The sequence below is a fragment of the Leopardus geoffroyi genome, chromosome D3 (assembly GCF_018350155.1).
Source record: "Leopardus geoffroyi isolate Oge1 chromosome D3, O.geoffroyi_Oge1_pat1.0, whole genome shotgun sequence".
Taxonomy (NCBI): Eukaryota; Metazoa; Chordata; class Mammalia; order Carnivora; family Felidae; genus Leopardus; species Leopardus geoffroyi.
This window is the reverse complement of record NC_059339.1, coordinates 34,772,880-34,792,846: the sequence shown is the minus strand read 5'-3', so window position 1 is coordinate 34,792,846 and position 19,967 is coordinate 34,772,880. Positions and strand designations below refer to the sequence as shown.

The 19,967-nt window shown below is 41.7% G+C and overlaps 1 protein-coding gene across 7 annotated transcripts in view; it reads right to left on the bottom strand.

Annotated features, from left to right (window-relative positions):
- PPP4R1 (protein phosphatase 4 regulatory subunit 1) overlaps positions 1 to 19,967 on the bottom strand; it is a 64,447-nt gene continuing 44,480 nt past the window's right edge. For all 7 annotated transcript variants that reach the window (XM_045459400.1, XM_045459396.1, XM_045459399.1 and 4 more), the window contains 9 exons: positions 15,017 to 15,189; positions 13,595 to 13,690; positions 11,174 to 11,359; positions 9,096 to 9,257; positions 5,814 to 5,914; positions 2,934 to 3,054; positions 2,702 to 2,836; positions 2,108 to 2,249; positions 1 to 1,150 (listed from right to left, as the gene is read on the bottom strand). In XM_045459400.1, the coding sequence (XP_045315356.1) occupies positions 987 to 1,150; positions 2,108 to 2,249; positions 2,702 to 2,836; positions 2,934 to 3,054; positions 5,814 to 5,914; positions 9,096 to 9,257; positions 11,174 to 11,359; positions 13,595 to 13,690; positions 15,017 to 15,189 (1,280 nt within the window). In that variant the 3' untranslated portion in view covers positions 1 to 986. The remainder of the gene's footprint in view (positions 1,151 to 2,107; positions 2,250 to 2,701; positions 2,837 to 2,933; positions 3,055 to 5,813; positions 5,915 to 9,095; positions 9,258 to 11,173; positions 11,360 to 13,594; positions 13,691 to 15,016; positions 15,190 to 19,967) is intronic.

The window sequence follows — 19,967 nt, the reverse complement described above, 5'->3', positions numbered from 1 at the left end:
TTAAAAGACAAATATTTTAATCTAGTTTCCCCACTTTATACTAAATCATTGCTACAGGTCACAGACTGGATTTGCAGACACCTAGAAAACAATCGGAAGTGTATACATCTTTCTCTATAGATCTCATTAATAAATTTTATTTGGACAAGAGAACTTGTGCCACAACAGGTTAAACAGCATGATTAAAGACGGCAGCACTCCCCAGAGTGGTTACAGGCGTGTGCAGCGCGTGAAGGAAAGCCGCACCTCACAGCCGGTCGTGATCAAGGTAAAAACACCTGACACACAGCACACGTGCCAATAAACTCCTTCAGGTCATGACCAGCATGAAGAAAATCAGGACACAGATACTTGGCCAACGTTCTGTAAATGTGCACAGCAATATGCTGCATTTAAGAGTTAAAATCGGATTCTACTTTAGTGTTAGCATCAAGCCCTTAGGAGAAACCCCCGAAAATCTCCTTTCCCATTTACACACGTCAAAAACTATTCACACTTAGGGCGGACTGGGCAGAGGGCCACAGAACCGACAGGTCCTTGCCTGCGTGGAAACAGGGCTAATACTGAAGGTCTCTTTCGCATCCCGGCTCACAGCCGCCTTCTGGCTGCCACTCCACCTATTTAAATAAAACCAGGAGAAAGCAATGCAGGTCTCTGGGAATCTCCTCCCTTCCATAAGGAAAATGCTCTGCCAATTCAAGTTTCATTCAGTCAGGAAGACGGAAGGATTTAAGGCTTCGGTGACAATTATAATCCTCTGAGAAATTATTTTCCCTTAAAGTCAAGATAAGATAATAGTGTTTACTGTACTTTCTCTTGACTCTTAAAATCCCTGGTATCAGTGTAGGCAACTTGCACCTGCAATTAAGTCTGCAAGAGAGGAAGGTCTCTCGTCCTCCCAGAGGCTGTCCCAGATCACACACGTGTGGAGCGCCTGTCAGCCTGTGGCTCCCTAGGAAGCAGGAGGACACCGAGGTTCAAGCTTTCTAGTAGGTTGAGGAAGCGGTGCTCATGGCATCTTCAGAGATTTTGGTGCTGGCGGGATGGATGCTTGCGAAATACTTGACGTCACTGTCACGATCCATCTGAAGAGCCATGATGGTTTGTTCTACGGCCTCCTGATGACAGCTGGCAGAGGTTAAGAAATATTCTGGAAATGCAAAGGGCAGATTACAAATGAAATCGGTTTTATGGACATGTCAGTTTTATCAAGTATAAGTACACTAAGTTCTTCGTCATAACCCTAACTTCTCCAAGTATAAACACATGCCATGCTGAATTATACGCAGTAATCCAAACTGATTTGTGTGATATGAAAAGACTCCCCAAACGTAAGAGAGTTAGAAGGTTCATCTTGATTGTTTTTAGAATGGACTAAAAGGCTGAGCGGTGCTAAGCTAATATATTAAAACTTACACTTGTGACAGCTATTCATTCGCTCAGGAAAAACACCCCAAATACCAATCATACATGCAGACTGAAAGCCAGTCTTCTCTAGCCATTTCCCTATAATTGCTCCTAAAACAATTTAACTGAATTCTAAAGGAGAAAAAAGAAACACTATTCATTTACCATATTCTTATAAACCTATTACAAACCTCTTTCTGTGCTTCATTCATGAGTTCATGCATTTAAATGATATTTATTAGGTATTTTAGGAGGATTACAATAAAACAAGTGAAATCCTGAGCAGCTTATTAGGATTTGCAGCAAAGCAAATCCTAGGGGGCATTTGTCTTTCGTCTAATGAAGAGGAGGGGGAAACACAAACATGCCTCCTAGCTCCAAACACAGTAACAGATGTCAAGTGGGGCCGACTAAAGGCGGTAATTTTTCATAATGTCTTAAGTGACTATCCAATTTTTCAAACAGTAAGTTTGCAATTATGAAATAAATGCAACTAGAGCAGAAAGGTGAAAAGTCCCTGTCCTCTAATCTATGTCCTTTCTAGGGGGAACCTCCATTAACAACTTACAAATATATTCTTTTATTAGACTCTGCCTATGAACATACAATATTCCTGCTTAGCGACTTATCTATCCATGTAGTCTACGAACCTCCTCCCTGCCACGTACGGTTTTCCTAACACAGTCACCTACCCACCCACCTTTCTCTAGTAGGGTTTGTCTTAATGTCTTTGCAAGTAGCACTCGAACGTTTGGAACCCTATCATTTGCCAAGGTTAGCAAATGTGGCATCAGATGCACAGCGAACTGGTCCATGGGAAGGCAATCATCCTCAATGACAGTCTAGGGAAGAGAAACAGCTGCTTTAGATTTGCCAAGTTAGTCTATCAAACCATAATGCCAGCTAGCGTTATCTTTTAGTGACAGCTTAAGTGCTACAGATTTTAGTTACTTCCTTTCAAACCAATATTCCAGGCACCTGGGAACTCAAAACAAAAATAACAAAATTTTAAGTCCCTGCAGACACACAGTTTTTAAGTGGCTCCACGCAGACCTGGAGTGTGCAGTCACATTCATTTGCACACATGTGCCATAGGCTGTGGACCCCGAGCACCCTCTAGTGGATGGCTGTGGGATGGGCAAGGCAGACACCCAACTCCAAGGAACAGGTGATCCTGTGAAAAGCCACTCTGTTCCGTAGGGATAAGAAACAAGGTGTTGAGAGGCCAAGAGTGAAAGAAGAAACATAGCTTTAGATAGAGAAAGGGGTCACAAATGGGTAAGTCTTCACTTACCTGGCAGACAAAGACAAAGGCTTGCCGACCAGACCACTTGGGACATCTACCAAAGTTTTCTACAAGCTCATTGATGAGGTCCACTCCAAACGTGGGTGGCGTGGCCACGTGCAGCTTCTTCACCATCTCACTGACCTAAGAGGGTGAACACACACAAGTGAGGAATGTCTTCTGTTCTAAGATCTTATTAAATAGTTAGCTGTTCTAAAATTATAAAAATTTTAACACATACCAACTTGTAGGAAATCCAACGAACAGAAGAAACTTTATCTGCACATAGATTCAGAGCAATGGGACGTAAATAGTCATAAACATCTCTGGGACTATATAATTCTAGAAGTAAAATCAGCTGTCTATAAAAATGAATTATAAAAATAAAAATATAATTACAATTTTAAAATAAATAAATGAAAACAGGTTAATCATGTAAATCATCTGTCCCACCGGACACTTGTCTGTAAGACAAGTGCATGCAAAGACTCATGATTAGTGTGGTCTCTCATGCATAGAGTTATTTCCAGTCTCCGTGTATCTGGAAATGCATCTAAACGCTATGCGAGTTCAAGAAGTAGCTCTTGCCTTCTGAATGTAAGGGAGACAAATGTGGCATTCTGTGTCCGCAGGGACTGACACAGGGCAAAGCATTTCCTAGTAGGTTCAACTGGGACACGGAACATGTTTTTTCCACAGGTATTGTCCAGATACTGAGATACTTCCACCTATAAATCAGTTTTCTAAATAAGAAGTTCTGGCAGCATCAGGTAGCCTGGTGTGGAACTGCCAAGGCTCTGAGCAGCTCTGAAGGGAATGGCAGGCTTACGAGGGATAAGAGAAGTGAAGAGGTCTCTACCTCTAGCGAGTGTTCCTATTATGTCTCGCGAGACCTGAAGACTGACAGTGTCCATGACGCTACTCTGAGTGGACGCAACAATGCCCTTCAAGAAATACCTCAGATATGAATGAGACTTTTGCCTTTCAGGTTTTATGGTTAAGATTATTTACATTTGTAGTCAGCAGGGAATAAGCTAGAGGCATGAATATACATAACGCAGCGATGACCAATGTACCTGTGTATACATACAAACATAAATCCTTAGAGACAAGGGCACACTTATCAACTCTTATTTTGTGACACTGCAATCTTTCTTGTTGGCCTCCCTTCCCTGGGCGCACACCACATGAGCCAGTCTGGCATCAGGTAAGCAAAGTGGAGAGGCGCCTTAGCAGGCAGGAAATGACTGACACACGTTGGGGGACAGGCATCAAACCCCGCGCACTCCCCTCCTGGGTCCTTCTCTTTACCCAGCTCGAGCCTTAAGGCGCTGACGGAGGGGCGGCAGAGCCTGTCCACGCCTGGGTGCAGGCAGACACTGCAGCTGGGGGCAGAGGAGAAGAGCAAACTCTATTCCAGGGAAAGGGGTAGAGAACCTTCAGAGCTGAGACCCTGCACTGATAACAGGCACAAGTCTCCTTCTGCTGAGGAGGGGCAGGAGCCTCTGCCCAACACTGACCACAGACACAAGGCAGAAACTGGATGTTACAGGGAGAGGGCAGAATTCTGAGAAAGTCCAGGCACACAGGGCCTCCCCAAATAACCAAGATTCTCCCCTTTTCCAGCACAAGCCAACCACGTCCTCACAGCAGCCTACAGCCAGGGGAAGGGAAGAGACCCACCCGTTTTGCAGGGGTGCACGAGAGCTGAGGGAGGAATGCTAACACGTGAAAAGGCCCCCTGGCACCCCAGTCCCCACCCTCAGCAGAAGGCACTGGCAGGCCCCGGCGAGAAGAATCAAAGCATATCCTGCACCGAAGGCAATCAAAGCAACAACAAGCCCAAACCCAGCTTGCTCCTGAGTAGATGGACCCAACCCTCCACACTAAGGGCAGAAGAGGTGTGCCTATTTACAGTCCAAACCTGGCAAGCCAGAACTCAGTGGATTGACACCTTTAAGGTATGAAGAAAACAACAAACAACAACCCAACCTGGCAGTCCCGATTCTATATCCAGCAAAGATATCTTTTAGAAATGCAAGTGAAGTCTGGAATCCGGAACATATACAGAACTCCTACAACTTAACCCAACTTAAGATAAACCCAATTAAAAACCGGGCAATGGATCTGAATAGACATTTCTTTAGATTATATACGAATGGTCAACAAGCATATGAAAAGGTGTTAAACACCACCGGTCATTAAGGAAATACAAATTAAGATGACCATAAAACACTGCTTCACACCCACTATAATAATGTCTATAATCTTTTTTAAAAAGGCAAATACCAAGTGTTGGGGAGGATGTGGTAAAACTAAACCACATTACTCATAGGAATGTAAAATGGTACAGCTGTTGTGGCAAACAGTTTGGTGGCTCCTCAGCAAACGAAATGGAATTATCAAATAACCCAGCAAATCCACCACAAATAACTGAAGATAGATAGGTGTTCACAGAAAAACTTGTATTTGAATATTACGGGCAGTACCAGTCACTTCAGCCAAAAAAGTAGAAACAACCCAAACGTGTATCAATTGAATGGATTTTAAAAAGTGGTACACAATGCAGTATTATACAGTCACAAAAAGTAATAACGTTCTGACACCTGCTACAACATGAATGAATCTCGAAAATATTATGCTAAGTGGAGAAATCAGACACAAAAGGCCACATGTGATAAAACTCCACTTATATGAAATGTCCAGAACAGGCAAATCCATACATAATAGGTTAACAGCTGCTAGAAGTCGAGGGCAGAGAGGGATGTGGAATGACTGGGAAGGGGTATGGTGTTCCTTTTGGGAAGATGGAATGTTCCAGAACCAGAGAGTGGTAATGGTTGCATAACACTGAACCTACTACATTTCACCAATGGCAAATTTGGTTATGTGTATGTTATCACAATAACAATAATAATAATAATAAATGGTGAAACAGGCTTAAAAAAAAAAAAGCTGAGAAAATTCACTGCTGTCAACACTTGCATTTCAAGACATATTAAAAGGAATAGAACATCAGACAGACATTTGTATCTACTCAAAGTAATGAACAAATCTAGAAAAGGTAAATAGGAAGTAAACATCCCTCCAAACTATAGTCCAATAAATTGTTAGAACTTACTCAGCCAGTTCAGCTCGAAAGCGCCAATTTCTACTATTATCTGTCACCAAAAACTCCTGAAGTTGATAAAGATATTCTCTTCTTTTGTCAATATGAAGAAGCTGAAGTGACAAAATGAAAATATGCACTAAAACAATATATGGGCATTACTACTTTTATCACACTGCTTGAAAACGACTACAATAAACAATATAGTTAATTCTTCTGAAGGAGAACAGATATAGTAGGTACATCTAATTGTTCTAAAAACTGATAAGTTCATTTCCCCCTGATAATCCCATTTACCACCAAGAGTCTTACCCTCTTGAAATACTTGTTCCCTGGGCCACGTGTGACCTCCTCTGAACCCTACAGCACCTTGGGCACAGCTTTATGGTAGCAATGACCCACTTTGTTCACTGGACACCCTTGTTACTGCGAACTCTTTGAAGAGAATAATGTGCTCCTCCTCAGATATGTGAGCCTAGTGGATGGCACCGTGATGGCACATGGTAGGTAATCGATACATATTTGTTGAGCGAAAAGAGTGAATTTATCCCAGTAACTGCTCTACAGGTATGGTCAAGTAGGTTTATAGTCAGCAAGGGGGAAAACCATAAATGTGATACCAACAGAAGCAAACTTAACTGTACATCAAACAGGTAAGAATCACATAGAAAAAAGTACTCTGACTATACATGTTTGTGGGATATGCTCTAAGGACAAAGTGCTGAAGGAAATCTTGAATGTTACTGAATTGAGTTGATGTCAGAATTATTATTGGTGCAGTAATTCTGAAACAACTTCATGTATGTTGTAGAACTGAGCAAACGACTTAATATATTCATGTTAAGAAGAGAGTTTTTTACCATGAGAGGAAAGAAAAAACACGAAGTGGAAAAAGGAGAGGAAATCGTATGGGACTGGAAGCTGAATGATCGAGATGAACTCAATAATTTAAACACAACAAACCAAAAAAAGCCCCCCACCTCCCCCGCCACTCCCCCAGCTCCTGTCTGTCCCCTGAAAAGTAAAGGAAATGACACTATGGGAGCAGTGTGCATATCCAGTGCCTGGGTCTTGGCTTCTAAATACCACTCTCCACTCTCTAAATACCAGGCTCCTTGGAGAAAGAGCTGACTCGGGGCTAGAGGAGAGGAAGTCCTCAGAGGTGGGCCTGGAAATAAGGATGTGCTTAAATGTGAGGGCACAGATCAAAAGGGGCACAGAAGTCAGCTTTCAGGGGTTCCTGGTAGCCAAGCTGATGTTCACAACCAAGGACAAAAATGGATTATACTAAATAGGAAAAGAATTCTGAGAAAAAGAGAGAGAGAGAGGGAGGGAGGGAGAAGACAAGGAATGTAAAGAAAAAAATATCTAAAAAAAATAAAGTTAAAAAAAAATCTGGAGTTCACACACTAAAAAACCTTCCAAAAACAGGGAGGGAGAGAAGGGAAAGATTAGCTTTACATGAGAATGCCAACTGATAATGGAGAAATTATAAAAATAGAAAATCAGATTTTTACAACCAACACAGTAACCACTGATTTAGGCAAGGACCATGTATAGATGCACAGATGCAAAAGCCCTGTGTGAGAGACATGGGGGAAAAAGACTCACCCCACCAAGTAATTATTATTATTTTTAAAATTATTTTTATTTATTTTATTATCTTTTTGAGAGAACAAGCATGTGAGCGAGGGACAGAGAGAGGGGGAGAGAGAAGCAAGGCTTACCTAAAGCAGGGCTTGTGTTTTACCCGACACAGGGCTCAAACTCACCCAGCATGGGGCTCGAATTCACAAACCGTGAGATCGTGACCTGACCCGAAGTCAGATGCTTACCCCACTGAGCCACCCAGGTGTCCCCCCACCAAGTAATTATTAATCACAAAGGTGAAAGGTTGTTACAACAGAGGAAACGTGCTGACATAATCAAGTGACTAGAGTCAGCATCACCAGTGATGATGTTCCTCCCGATAGGATACACAGGCAATGTGCCTACAAAGAAAATCTGTGTGACCTGAGTCTCACGGTGTATCAATACTCAGACAAATTCAAATTGAGAGCATTCTGGAAAACAACAGGTGGGCCTCTTCAAAAATGCCAATGACAATAAAGAGATACAATATTTAAATTCAATATGCAGAGGCACCTGGGTGGCTCAGTCAGGTACATGTCCAACTCTTGATTTTGACTCAGGCCATGATCTAATGGTTTGTGAGACTGAGCCCTGCATCTGGCTTTGCGCTGACAGTGCAAAGCCTGCTTGAGATTCTCTCTTCCCCCCTCTCTCTGCCCCCACCCCCCACTCTTGCTCACCTGTTCTCTCAAAATAAACAAACATTAAAAAAAAAAAAGTAAATTCAACATGCAATTCCTGATTGGACTCTGATATTTAGCGGGGGAGGCTATAAAGGACATTACTGGGACAAGAGAAATTTCAGTGTGATCTGTATAAAATGTAACACCACAGTATCAAAATTTTTTTTTTTAATTTTTTTTAATTTTTTTAACGTTTATTCATTTTAGAGACAGAGAGAGACAGAGCATGAATAGGGGAAGGTCAGAGAGAGAGGGAGACGCAGAATCGGAAGCAGGCTCCAGGTTCCAAGCCGTCAGCACAGAGCCCGATGCGGGGCTCGAACTCACCGACCGCGAGATCATGACCTGAGCCGAAGTCGGTCGCCCAACCGACTGAGCCACCCAGGCGCCCCTCAAAATTTTTTTAAAAGCAGGATTACAGTACTTCTGTACCTCAAAATCTCAAACTACAAGAGCCCATTTCAAGGTTTAAGTCTAAAAAACAACAGTATTCCAGGACTAACAATTTTTAAGACGATAGCTGTTCATCTGCAAGGCCAGAGATCCACACCAAAGGACTGAAGACTACTGGGAAATTTTTGGACTCCTAAAATATCACAAAGCCTCTAAACTTAATGTTCATGGAATTTCTGTATGTATTTTCAATAATTGTATGTATGTATTCTATTGCTGAATTGTATGTAATTCAATAATTTTGGTGGGGGGGAAAGTACAAGTGTTTGTAGTGATGATTTCTAAAACACCGTTTAGAAATGAGATTTGGTGTAAATATTCTAAATTAAAAATTAAGAGAACACCAGCAAAAGTGATGAGAACAGGACTATTTCTTTTTTTTAAGTCATTACATCTATCAACTCATGGCTACATTTTCTGACGCATGAACATACAGAGACTTCATCTTGGTGGGAATAGAAAATCAAAACTTTCAGTCCACAGTGGAACTTTAGTGTGTTTTTATGCAGAATAATTTAAAAGTTACCTTCAGAAAATCATGCAAATGTTTAAGGACACCTATCCTGACTTCGTCGAGGTCTTTCAAAAATCCATTGAAGATCGGAACCAGATCTGCAGCCGTCAGCTGATCTCCAAGAATAACTGCCAGCTCGTGGATGGAGAAGGCTAATGTCCTACGAACCTTCCACTGCAGAGACAGAGAGGACCACGTTCACAAGCGAAGCACACAGTACTGAGTGCTTTCACTCTCAGTACATGAAGGCTAACTTAACATCGGAACGTTACCAATCTCTAACAACTAAAGCAGAATTGAAGTAATGGAAGTAATAGAAGTAATAGATCCTCAGTTTTAAATGTATGCTATGTATCAAAAACTGGCTGAGAAAATTTCAAAGCCCCACACAGTACGTATTCTCTCCTTCCATTTACAAAGGGAAAAATGATTGGAAATCACGAATGGCACAATCTCTGTAGTTCTCTGAACCCCTGATGCCCAATTTACGGATGTGTCCCACATCCATCATCCTCGCTTGACTGTTCCCCTTCTGATTCCTGTACAGCCTATCTTGGATTAAAAAATAGTAATAAAACTGGTTGTTAAGGAAGTGACAACTAAGGAAATGTAAGAATAGGAAAACATAGGAAATATACATTAAAAACATGTTTTTCTTCACATTGTTTTAATTGTAAAATGTTTACTTTGTTACTTACCTTAAAACACTCTGCTTGAGGAGAAGCTATTTACAGCAAGCACTCTAGACCCCGTTCTTGAAATAAAATTTTGTACCCACATTCAACACATCAAGCAGATGAAGGCAGAAGTGTTCGGATGGAGTGGAGGGGACGGAGAAGGCATGAAGCCCTAGCCATCTAGGGCCTTCCTAGTCACCAGGAACCCTGAAAGGTCTGTGGACTGATGATGGAAAACCACCAGCACTCTGGAAATTGGGCCTTTGTGGCCCCTGCCCAGTTCTACTAGTGAAGAAGCGTGTGAACACAGGATAAATTCACTTCACCCGGACCCTGGATTCCTAAACTCATAGGTCAGTGGAGGAAATGAAACTATGTTCTCTCAAGATTACTTTCAACTCCAGGGGCGCCTGGGTGGCGCAGTCGGTTAAGCGTCCGACTTCAGCCAGGTCACGATCTCGCGGTCCGTGAGTTCGAGCCCCGCGTCGGGCTCTGGGCTGATGGCTCAGAGCCTGGAGCCTGTTTCCAATTCTGTGCCTCCCTCTCTCTCTGCCCTTCCCCCATTCATGCTGTGTCTCTCTCTGTCCCAAAAATAAATAAACGTTGAAAAAAAAAAGATTACTTTCAACTCCTACCTTGCTTAATCAACAGCATGATTCCTTGAAAAATGCATTAATTACTAACACATTTAAGAGAAACTCATTCGTATCACAGCATAAATCAGTCTAACCAGACTGCTTTCTTAATAACCGAGAGATTAAATTTCACTGAAGGAACAGATTTTGTGCAAGAGGGGCAAAATTTTGGTGTACAATACAGAAACCAGACCTAATGGCAGGGGAAGTTAAGTCAACAAAATCTGGGAAAAGAGCCACAAAAAATACACAGATATCCAGACAAGATGACCTGGGTCAACACTTCACATTTCGTTTTCTTTCAGAGAGGGCGGTGGTGGTAGCGTGTGGGTCTGGACAAAGTGTGCACAAGTGCACACACAAGCACGCAGCACACACGGAACTTCTCCCACCTTTATTACTGCAACGTTCCCTGACCCAGGGCCAGAGCTCAGAAGTGCTAACACTACGCATACAGCTCTATTAAGGTCTTTAAAAAAAAATCAAAGCAGCCATTTACAACACCATGTCTGGAATGAATCTATACATCAACTTCAGACAGTAACACATTTGTAAGTTAGGAACTTCGGCACGTAACTGTGGTGATAATTTCCAAATGGTGGAACGTGGACCATACAAAAAGAAACCTCTTTGGTATTACTTCTGAGCTCAGGCCCAATATCCCATAACACCAAGTATTTGCTGGAACATGGACAGAAATTCTAGTAGGTCTTGACGGGAAAATCACCACGCCTTCCATCCATGCACATTGTGCTTATTCCTCAGCTGCCCTGCTCACCTGCATGTCTGACGCCAGTGTCTCATAGGTCTCTCTCAGGCAGTGCCAGTTCTGCCTGCCGAGCGTCAGGGCCACGCCGGGAAGGCTGTATGCACAGTGCTTAGCAATCTCCGTGTCGACTGTCTGGGCACGAGAGGGGTCCGTCATAGATAAATACTGATCTAACAGAGCCTGAGGCACAACATCCTAGTGAGGAGAGAGAGCACAGTGATTCATTTTAGCAGTGTAGACATAAATCAGGCAAACATATTTTTAAATCTATTAAATTTTTTGTTTTATTTGAGAGAGAGAGAAAGAGAGACAGAGCGAGAGCAAGCGCGCGCGTGAGTACCGGGAGAGAGGAAGACGGAAAGAGAGACAGAGAGACACAGGGAGAGAATCTTAAGCAGGCTCCACACTCGGTGCAGAGGTCGATGTAGGACTCTATTCCACGACCCTGAGATCATGACCTGAGCCAAAATCAAGAGTCGGATGCTCAACCAACTGAGCCACCCAGGTGCCCTAAATGTATGAATTTAACATAGCATCTCAACTAACAGAGAAAAACCCAGTCTCAAAGTTTTAGGTATCTACTAACAGAAAAAAGGTAAGAAAACATGCTAAGGGAAATACATAAATAAACAAAAGCAAACCTAGAAGAAAAATGGTTAAGATCTTAAAACTGGTAACAGCCCAAAGGATGATTAGAACTGATCACTAAATTTAAAAGAAACATTAAAAGACCAGCACATCCCAAAGATTGTAATGTTTGCAAAGACTGTAAAGTTTGATGTAACCTAGTACATGTGAGAAAACAGGCATTCATGTGCACTATTACCAACATGTATTTTTATAAAAACACCACCAAAATTTCCAATTTTAGATGGGAATTGAGCAACTATCTATAAATATTTTAAATTTTTTTAATGTTTATTTTTGAGAGAGAGACAGAGAGAGAGTGCAAGCAAGGGAGGGGACAGAGAGGGAGACACAGAATCTAAAGCAAGCTCCAGGCTCTCAGCCATCAGCACAGAGCCTGACACGGGGCTCGAACCCACAAACAGTGAGATCATGACCAGAGCCGAAGTGGACTTAACCGACTGAGCCACCCAAGCACCCCATCTATAAAAATTTAAAGTGTATAGACATCTAACCATCTGTATAAATGTGAGGAAAAGAAGGACGTATACACAATCTTGCTCACATATATGTAATGCAGCTCTGGAAGAATATACAAAAGAAATGCAAAACTGGTTGCTTTGGGGGCAGCCAAATGGATAGAAGAGAAAAGCTGAGAAGGAACTATCACTGACTGCCTTTGTACCTTTTGAATTTTGAACTACGTGAACTTATAAATCTTTTAAAAGTAAAATGGGGCGTCTGGGTGGCTCAGTCGGTTAAGCGTGTGGTCTCGCAGTTTGTTGGTTCCAGCCCTGCATCGGGCTCTGTGCTGAAAGCTCGGAGCCTGGAACCTGCTTTGGATTCTGTGTCTCCCTCTCTCTGCCCCTCCCAAGCTCACACACTGTACTGTCTCTGTCTCTCAAAATTAAATAAACATAAAAAAAAAATTTAAATTAAAACTGAAATAAACTCATTAAAAGAATGAGACAGTCTGTTTTAACTTGAAAATATCTCTACAGGAGGGGTTAAAAGATTGTTTCACAACGCCGTGAACACCAATTTTATTTTCAATAAACAGAAAAAGAACGTACACCATCTGACCTAGGAAATCTACAGTCCCAGAAGCAAATGCCACACATAATCACAACGAGTGCGGCACTGCTTATAAAATCACAGGACTAAACCCGGAGGCGAGTAAGGAACCACAAAAGGCGTAAAGTCTTTGCAAGACAGAGGCCACGCTGCATGGACACTGCGTTCCCATGGTGGGTGGGGGTGATGGCAAGCACATGGAAAGATCAACGCACGCACGCACGCACGCAAGGTACAAACTACCATATTCCAAATATTCCATCAACACATTTTCCCACGTTTAAAATTTCTGAAACTGGAGTGTAACTTGTCACTGATGGCACTTCATGTGGCTTTGGGACATTTTTTCATTACTGTCATCCCTGAAATCGAGCTGTATCTTGTAATTCTTGGCAAATTAGGCAATCATGACATACCTAGGTACAATGGCATGATTCTGTCTCCGACAGACAAAAAGGGGTGTGCATGCATGTTTCTGTGCCCATGAAACGTTTATGAAGAAATATACGAGGAGCTGTGATCCGTGGTTACTCCAAAGGATGTTATCACAGGTATGAGAAGAGGAAGATTTCTGCTGGTGTTTTACTCTATTTGAATTTTCTTATCGAAAGTATGATATACTAAGTCTTATTTTTAAAAAACTTACCGTAAGAAGGACCAAATTCAGTGGGAAATGGGTTTAGAACAGGAATGGACAAGACCCACACCACATAAAGGCTTCTCACTCACCTGTATTTTAGATCTCCTCTCCTCATCAGGGCTAAAACTACTGTTGGTGCTCAAGTCCGAGTCGTTATGAATATAGCGAAGGGCAGAGTCCATATTCTGTTAGGGAAAAACATTTACGTAAACAACCGTCCCTTCTTAAACCTTCACTTCACTTAAACCATCTTACTAAGTTACTTACCTTTCAAGACTGCCAGATGATATACATACATAAATTCTTCATGCTTTTAAAAGCTTGTAAACATACCTAAGACCTCTTAAGAACTTCCCCTAAGGCAAACTCAAATAGGTTGCTAAATGTATGAAAATGAATTCCAGAATGAGCTCATTAAAATGTAAATTTAGAAACAGTTTTGAAATGGTTCAAATATCTAAAATGAGCTTATTCATTAGATAGTATTTAGAGGGGGCTTTCAGTCAACGTTTTAAAGGCCATGGGAGGTCATACGCAGCTTTTCTTCTACTGTTTCTATTCCTGGCTATCTCTTATTTCACAAATACACTTTTTTAACAGCTCCAATAAAACCTCCAAAACACACAAAACACCTTCTAAAATGCAGAGGTATCACAGTATTCAAATCTCCAATGCTGACAGGTGGCCAGGGTTTCATTCCGAAGCACTGGTATTATAAAAGATTTCTAACTCTACCAGATGTCACCTAACAAAAAACAAAACAGAAATCCACTGACACTCCAAGAACCCTCTCCATCCCTGGTGTGTATGTAGGCACTCTTTTCCTGAGCTTATCACTCAAGCTGCTCTGATCTGTGACCGCTGGAGTCTGGCAACCAGTGGTGTATTGCTTATCCTTTATTTATATAAACAAGGGATAAGAAATACTGATACCCAATGATGCTGGCTGGGGGGTGGGGGGGGGAATGCAGGAGGAGATCAGGGAAGGATCACACAGAACAGCTCCAAGTACACAGTGAAGATGATGCTAGTAACAGTACCCACCCTCACACTCCAGAGTCCAGATAATGCCACTGGCCCCTCCGCAACATGGCCTCAAGTCCCGATCTTCCGCTCAGAATACTGTGTTGCTTGCTGCAGTGAAATGGTCCGAGCAGAAACAAAGCACCTCTCCAAAAAGAAAAGGGAAGAGTTAATTATTCTTGATAAAGGGCTTTGTTTCCAGTAAGACTATTTCACTGCAGTGAGCTACGTTAACACATTGAGGCTACTCAAATGGTCGTGTAGACAGGATCGGGATTTACGTCTCCAAGCACTGAACATGACACTAACGTCACAAAGACAGGATGCGCTGACGACTACTTTTACTTTACGCCAGAGGGAGAGCTGAGGCAATCAGCCACAAACGGAACGTACTGACGCAAAAGTGACCGGCTACAACTATTCCCCAACAGAAGACTTTTCGGACTGGAACTATTCTCACTGGATAAACGCTCGACTGAGTGCGTTACCTCAACAGCATCGCTGATTAAAGGCACGGAGGCGTCGTGAGTTGTTTTACAGTTTGGCAGCTCATTCGCACCCAGCGCGTCCTGCCCGTCACTCCTCTTCTCGGCGTCGCTGGCCTCCTCACGGGCGTCCAGGCTGGAAGCGCGCAGCGCGGCGGACAGCACGTCCACTTGCGCTGTGGGCGGAACAGGGAGAGGGCGTGTGAGCGGCAGAGCCGACAGTGCGCTTGCCAGTTTTTTCTCCGTTTGCATTACAGGTTATCAATGAAATGCACACTTTTGTGACACTGCCATCAGAAAGCTGAAAAAAAACTACTGTGGTAAATCATTAGTCCTTCAGGAGAAAAAGGAGAAAACTAATATGCTTTCATGAGATTAAAAATGTTTATCCACTACTGTACATTATTCTGCGTTAGTATGAAAGAGAGAAGCTATCTAGTTTTGGAGGTACCTCCAGTTTATTAAAAGGAGTCAATTTCAATGTAAGTTAACTATGTTTTGGTAGTGCAGGAATCGAACTGACAAGGCTTACTTACTAAGCTAGTTTAGCAGAAGAGCAGTCACACAAGCCCTGCCAACATAAAACAACGGTAATTACAAAGATTTTTGTTGCAATTACATTTCAACATCTCATATCTTATCCCAGTTTATTTTATTTTCCCCTAATTCCTGTTGAACATGCAATTAGTGACTTAGACATCCCAAATTGAGCTCTGTCTTGCTTGCAGCAAACCAAAATGACAAATTATAGCACTGTCTACATTTCAAGTTACATTTTCTTTTATAAAAGTGATTCAAAACTGAAATAAGGCATTCTTCCTTCCCTGAAAACAAATGAGACACTTAGCAAAAAAAAAAAAAAAAAAAAAAACAGAAAAACAAAAAAACAAAAACACTGCTTAGAGTTCACTTTAAGTAACAATCCACCTGGAAGCTCAAAATATAGTAATTCATCAATTTTAACTTTGAAGTTAATTAGTACGAAGGTCAGAAAGTATGTCCCCTCTCTACTTAAAGATTATAAAAAAGCAATCAGAGCTCTCTAAGACAATCTGTTACTGTGCTACAGCCACCTCTGACACGCAAGCCCAAGCACATTGGGAACCCGGAAACGGAGATACAAGAGACATACAGGATGAAGTTCTAGTCTATTAGGTCATTAGTTGCTAAATTAAGTAAGTAAACTGAACGTGTTTAATCATAAAAAGTCACTCATGAAAAGTATGCTCATTCTTGTGAGAATTCCAGCTGTAATCTTTACTAATCCTTATCATTGGTTTAGGTCCCCCTTCTGGAATCTACTAAGTTTCCAAAACAAAATCACAACAGTACTAAAAGAGACCTAAAACACCTAAAATTAAAAACCTAAAAATTAAACCTAAAATTTAAACCTAAAAATTAAAATGTTTTGTCCCACATAAAATGCATGTGGTGTGTGTGAGAGAGAGCCCTAATGCATTTTAATTCTGCTTCCCTGGAAGTAACTGATTAATGAAAGCCTTTCAAGGAAAATGCCTTACATGAGTCATTTATCTCTACATGGACCACATACTTCTCTTTCTCTATTTGCTAAAGACAGAGAGTGTGAATGGAGGAGGGAGGGAGGGAGAGAGAGAGAGAGAGAGAGAGAGAGAGAGAGAGAGAGAGACAGAATCTGAAGCAGGCCCCAGGCTCCGAGCCATCAGCACAGAGCCTGATGAGGGACTCGAACTCAGGAACTGCAAGATCATGACCTGAGCTGAGGTCGGACGTGTAACCGACTGAGCCACCCAGGCGCCCCTCTCTTTGTCTATTTTGATGTTTGTGCGTTCATAAAAGTTTAAATGAGTTACACTGTGACATTACCTTCCTCAAAAAATTGATACATAAAGATCAGAAAGACAGAGCCTAGTGCGGATTCCTGAGGAACCCTGATCTGCTTCAATTCTCCAGCCAGAGAATGAGGCAGATTCTAATGCCTGGCTAATGCTGACCTTTTAGAAGGATCCACCACCATGACAAATTTAAGAAAATGGAACACACACGTCCTTCATCAAGATATGCATTTTACTTATAATACAGATGGAAACCCCAGGAACCGGGGCTGGTTTCATCGTGGACTTGTGAAAGAAACACAGACCCTAGTGACTCATGCTCAGAAACAGGGACAACCTAGAAACTTGGAATTTTACTCCCTGAAGAAGCTGGTAGAGTTAGGCCAAACCTTTATAATCTCTAACTCTTGCACATATTATACTGGTGGGTAGTCACAAATTCCTAACCATTCATTGATTTCAATCAAGAAACATTATTCTGACCACAGCTACCAAAATGGCTCAATTCTCCCACTGGGCCTAAATTGGGTAGAAATCTGTATTTTGTGAGCCCAGGCATTTTTTCCTTTTGTAGTCCATGAATCTAGCTAGAGTAAACCAAGCTGGCATCAATAAGGCTACTCAGAGTTCAATCCTGAATCAGCTCAGCAACAAAGATTTTGTAGCTGCCCTAAACAGAGACAGAAAAACCTCAAATTCCCTTGGTAAGTATTTTAGAAAAGGGGATCTCTTACACCTTCTTCGCATTTGACTATTTCCCTCTTTGGTCTTCCATGTAGGCTACGTTTCTGTTCTAGAACACAGAAAGGGTTCTTTTTCTGACTAGAAGATCTCATTCTAATCCCTGGAAACACTTGAATTTTTTGACCAAAAAACCCACAAAGAAAAAAAAAAATCCCTGCTTTGAAGAAGGTTAAGAGTTAAAGTAGCAAGACTGTTAAGCAAAGGTTGCCTTAAAAAAAAGAAACCCTAGCCTTGTTACTGCTTCCCATGACACTGCCCGCTGGACAGCTAGCAACACAGGAAAGGAACGACTGACACAGAGGCTTGGGAACTTGGAAACCCAACTTTTGAGCATATGCCCTAAAACACTGTCTCTGGGCAGTGTGCTTCCTTACCATTTTATAGCCCAGCTGACAAAAATCTACACATGCAAAAATTACACATGAACTACTTATGCAGTAGTTCCGTAGCTGGGCAGCAGTTAGTGTCCCAATTTGGGACTAAAGTTCTCTGCCTTTCAAAAATGTGGACGTTTTCTGATAGTTTTGAAGGAAATGGCTACCCCAATGGCAGAATCAGAAACGAGAAAGCATCCAAAATTAAGGTATATCCCTTCAGAACACCCTCTGGCTATGGAAAACTAAGACACAGTTACTGAAATTAACAGAAGTTAAACATGTCCTCAGATTTCAATAAAACTACAAATTCAAGCATTCTGTAGCCTAAGCAGAAAATGCCCAACACGGCCCACTGATACTTTACTGTAGAACATCTGACACAGGCAGTTTGTGCATCAAGTGTCTCATCCTTCTGCGCTCTCTGAGGCTGGGATTTCTGTCTGGTTTGCGGCTGCTAGATATTTAGTGCTTAGGAAAGTATCTGGCACAATAGTAGTTGCTCAGTAAGTAATGTTGAGGGAACGAGTCCATGCACAGGTTATGCAAGTGTCATTATTACAGGCGGAAAGGATACCATAACAAATTTAAATTGCAGCAGGCTTAAGAGATAATTTAGAAAGAAAACTGACTAAATCACAATATAGTATTTGTGCTGAAATCTCTCAACTGCAGCCTGTAAATTTATGGTACTATTTTAAGTCAAATAGTATTAGCCATCTTTGGAAACACAAGGTCATATCCTAAAACTCGCATGTACATGTAGGTTTTTTTAAAAAGCACGCTATGCATAGCACTTTTAGCTATTTATTAAAACATTTTAATGTTTCAGTTGACATTTGTTAGTGCTACGATGGCAGAGAACTAGCAGGTACTATAATGCAGTGAGAGCCCCCAGAACAGGCCAAAAAAGCTGGGCTAGCAATCTTTTTTTCATAAAAATGGAGCATAAGATTCATTCAAAATAGCAGTTACTAAACCCTGATCAACTGAATAAATGAACAGTAAAATTTGTAAAGCTAAAAGCTATAAATGTTTACCAAAAATTGAGTACCCTCAGCTATGAACATCCTTAGTTTGAGGTGTAATTCTCTGTGTCTCACTGCTCCTCATCTGGGGTGGGCAAGTGTGGAAGGGGTGGAGACAAACTACTAAGGGAAGATTCTGACGAAGCTTCTGACAAAACAAAAAGCCTCAGTAGTTGCTACATCACCAAGCTGTCATATACTGTGGAATCCTGGGTCATGGTAAAGATCAGTGACAGAAGCCACAATGAGAAATGAGCAAAGAAAGTGGTAAGATTATTTTTCATAAAAAATAATCTACCATGAGATAAAAAATAGGATATTCTATTAGAAATATTCCATCCTCTGTTCTTGCCCTTGTTTCATTATATAGTAAAAAGGAATGATCAAAATAAATAAATAAAAAGGAATGAACTAGTGATACATGGAATAACCAGGATAAATCTCAAAAACATGATGCTAAGCGACAGAAGTCAGACTCAAAAAAGGCTTATATTACTTGATTACATTTATGTGGCATTCCGCAAGAGGCAAAATGACAGGAACAGAAAACAGGTCAGTGGTTGCTAGTGGCTGGGCAGGAAAGGACTAGCTACAGGTGCACAAAGGCATGGTCTAGGGTGATGGTCACAGTTCTGCATCTTGACAGTGGTGAGGGTCACACACAACTTTATGTGCGTCTACTCTTACACAAATGTCTCTTCAGAAGGCTGGATTCTACAGATCTGAATTATATTCCAATAAACCTAACACAAAAGGTTAAAAATGAAACTGACCATCTGCCAGTTAAATTAAAATAACTCTCAGGGGCACCTGGGTGGTTCAGTCGGTTAAGCATCAGACTTTGGCTTAGGTCATGATCTCACAGTCCGTGGGTTCAAGCCCCGCGTCTGGCTCTGTGCTGACGGCTCAGAGCCTGGAGCCTGCTTCAGATTCTGTGTCTCCCTCTCTCTCTGCCCCTCTCCTGCTCTCTCTCTGTCTCTCTCTCAAAAATTAA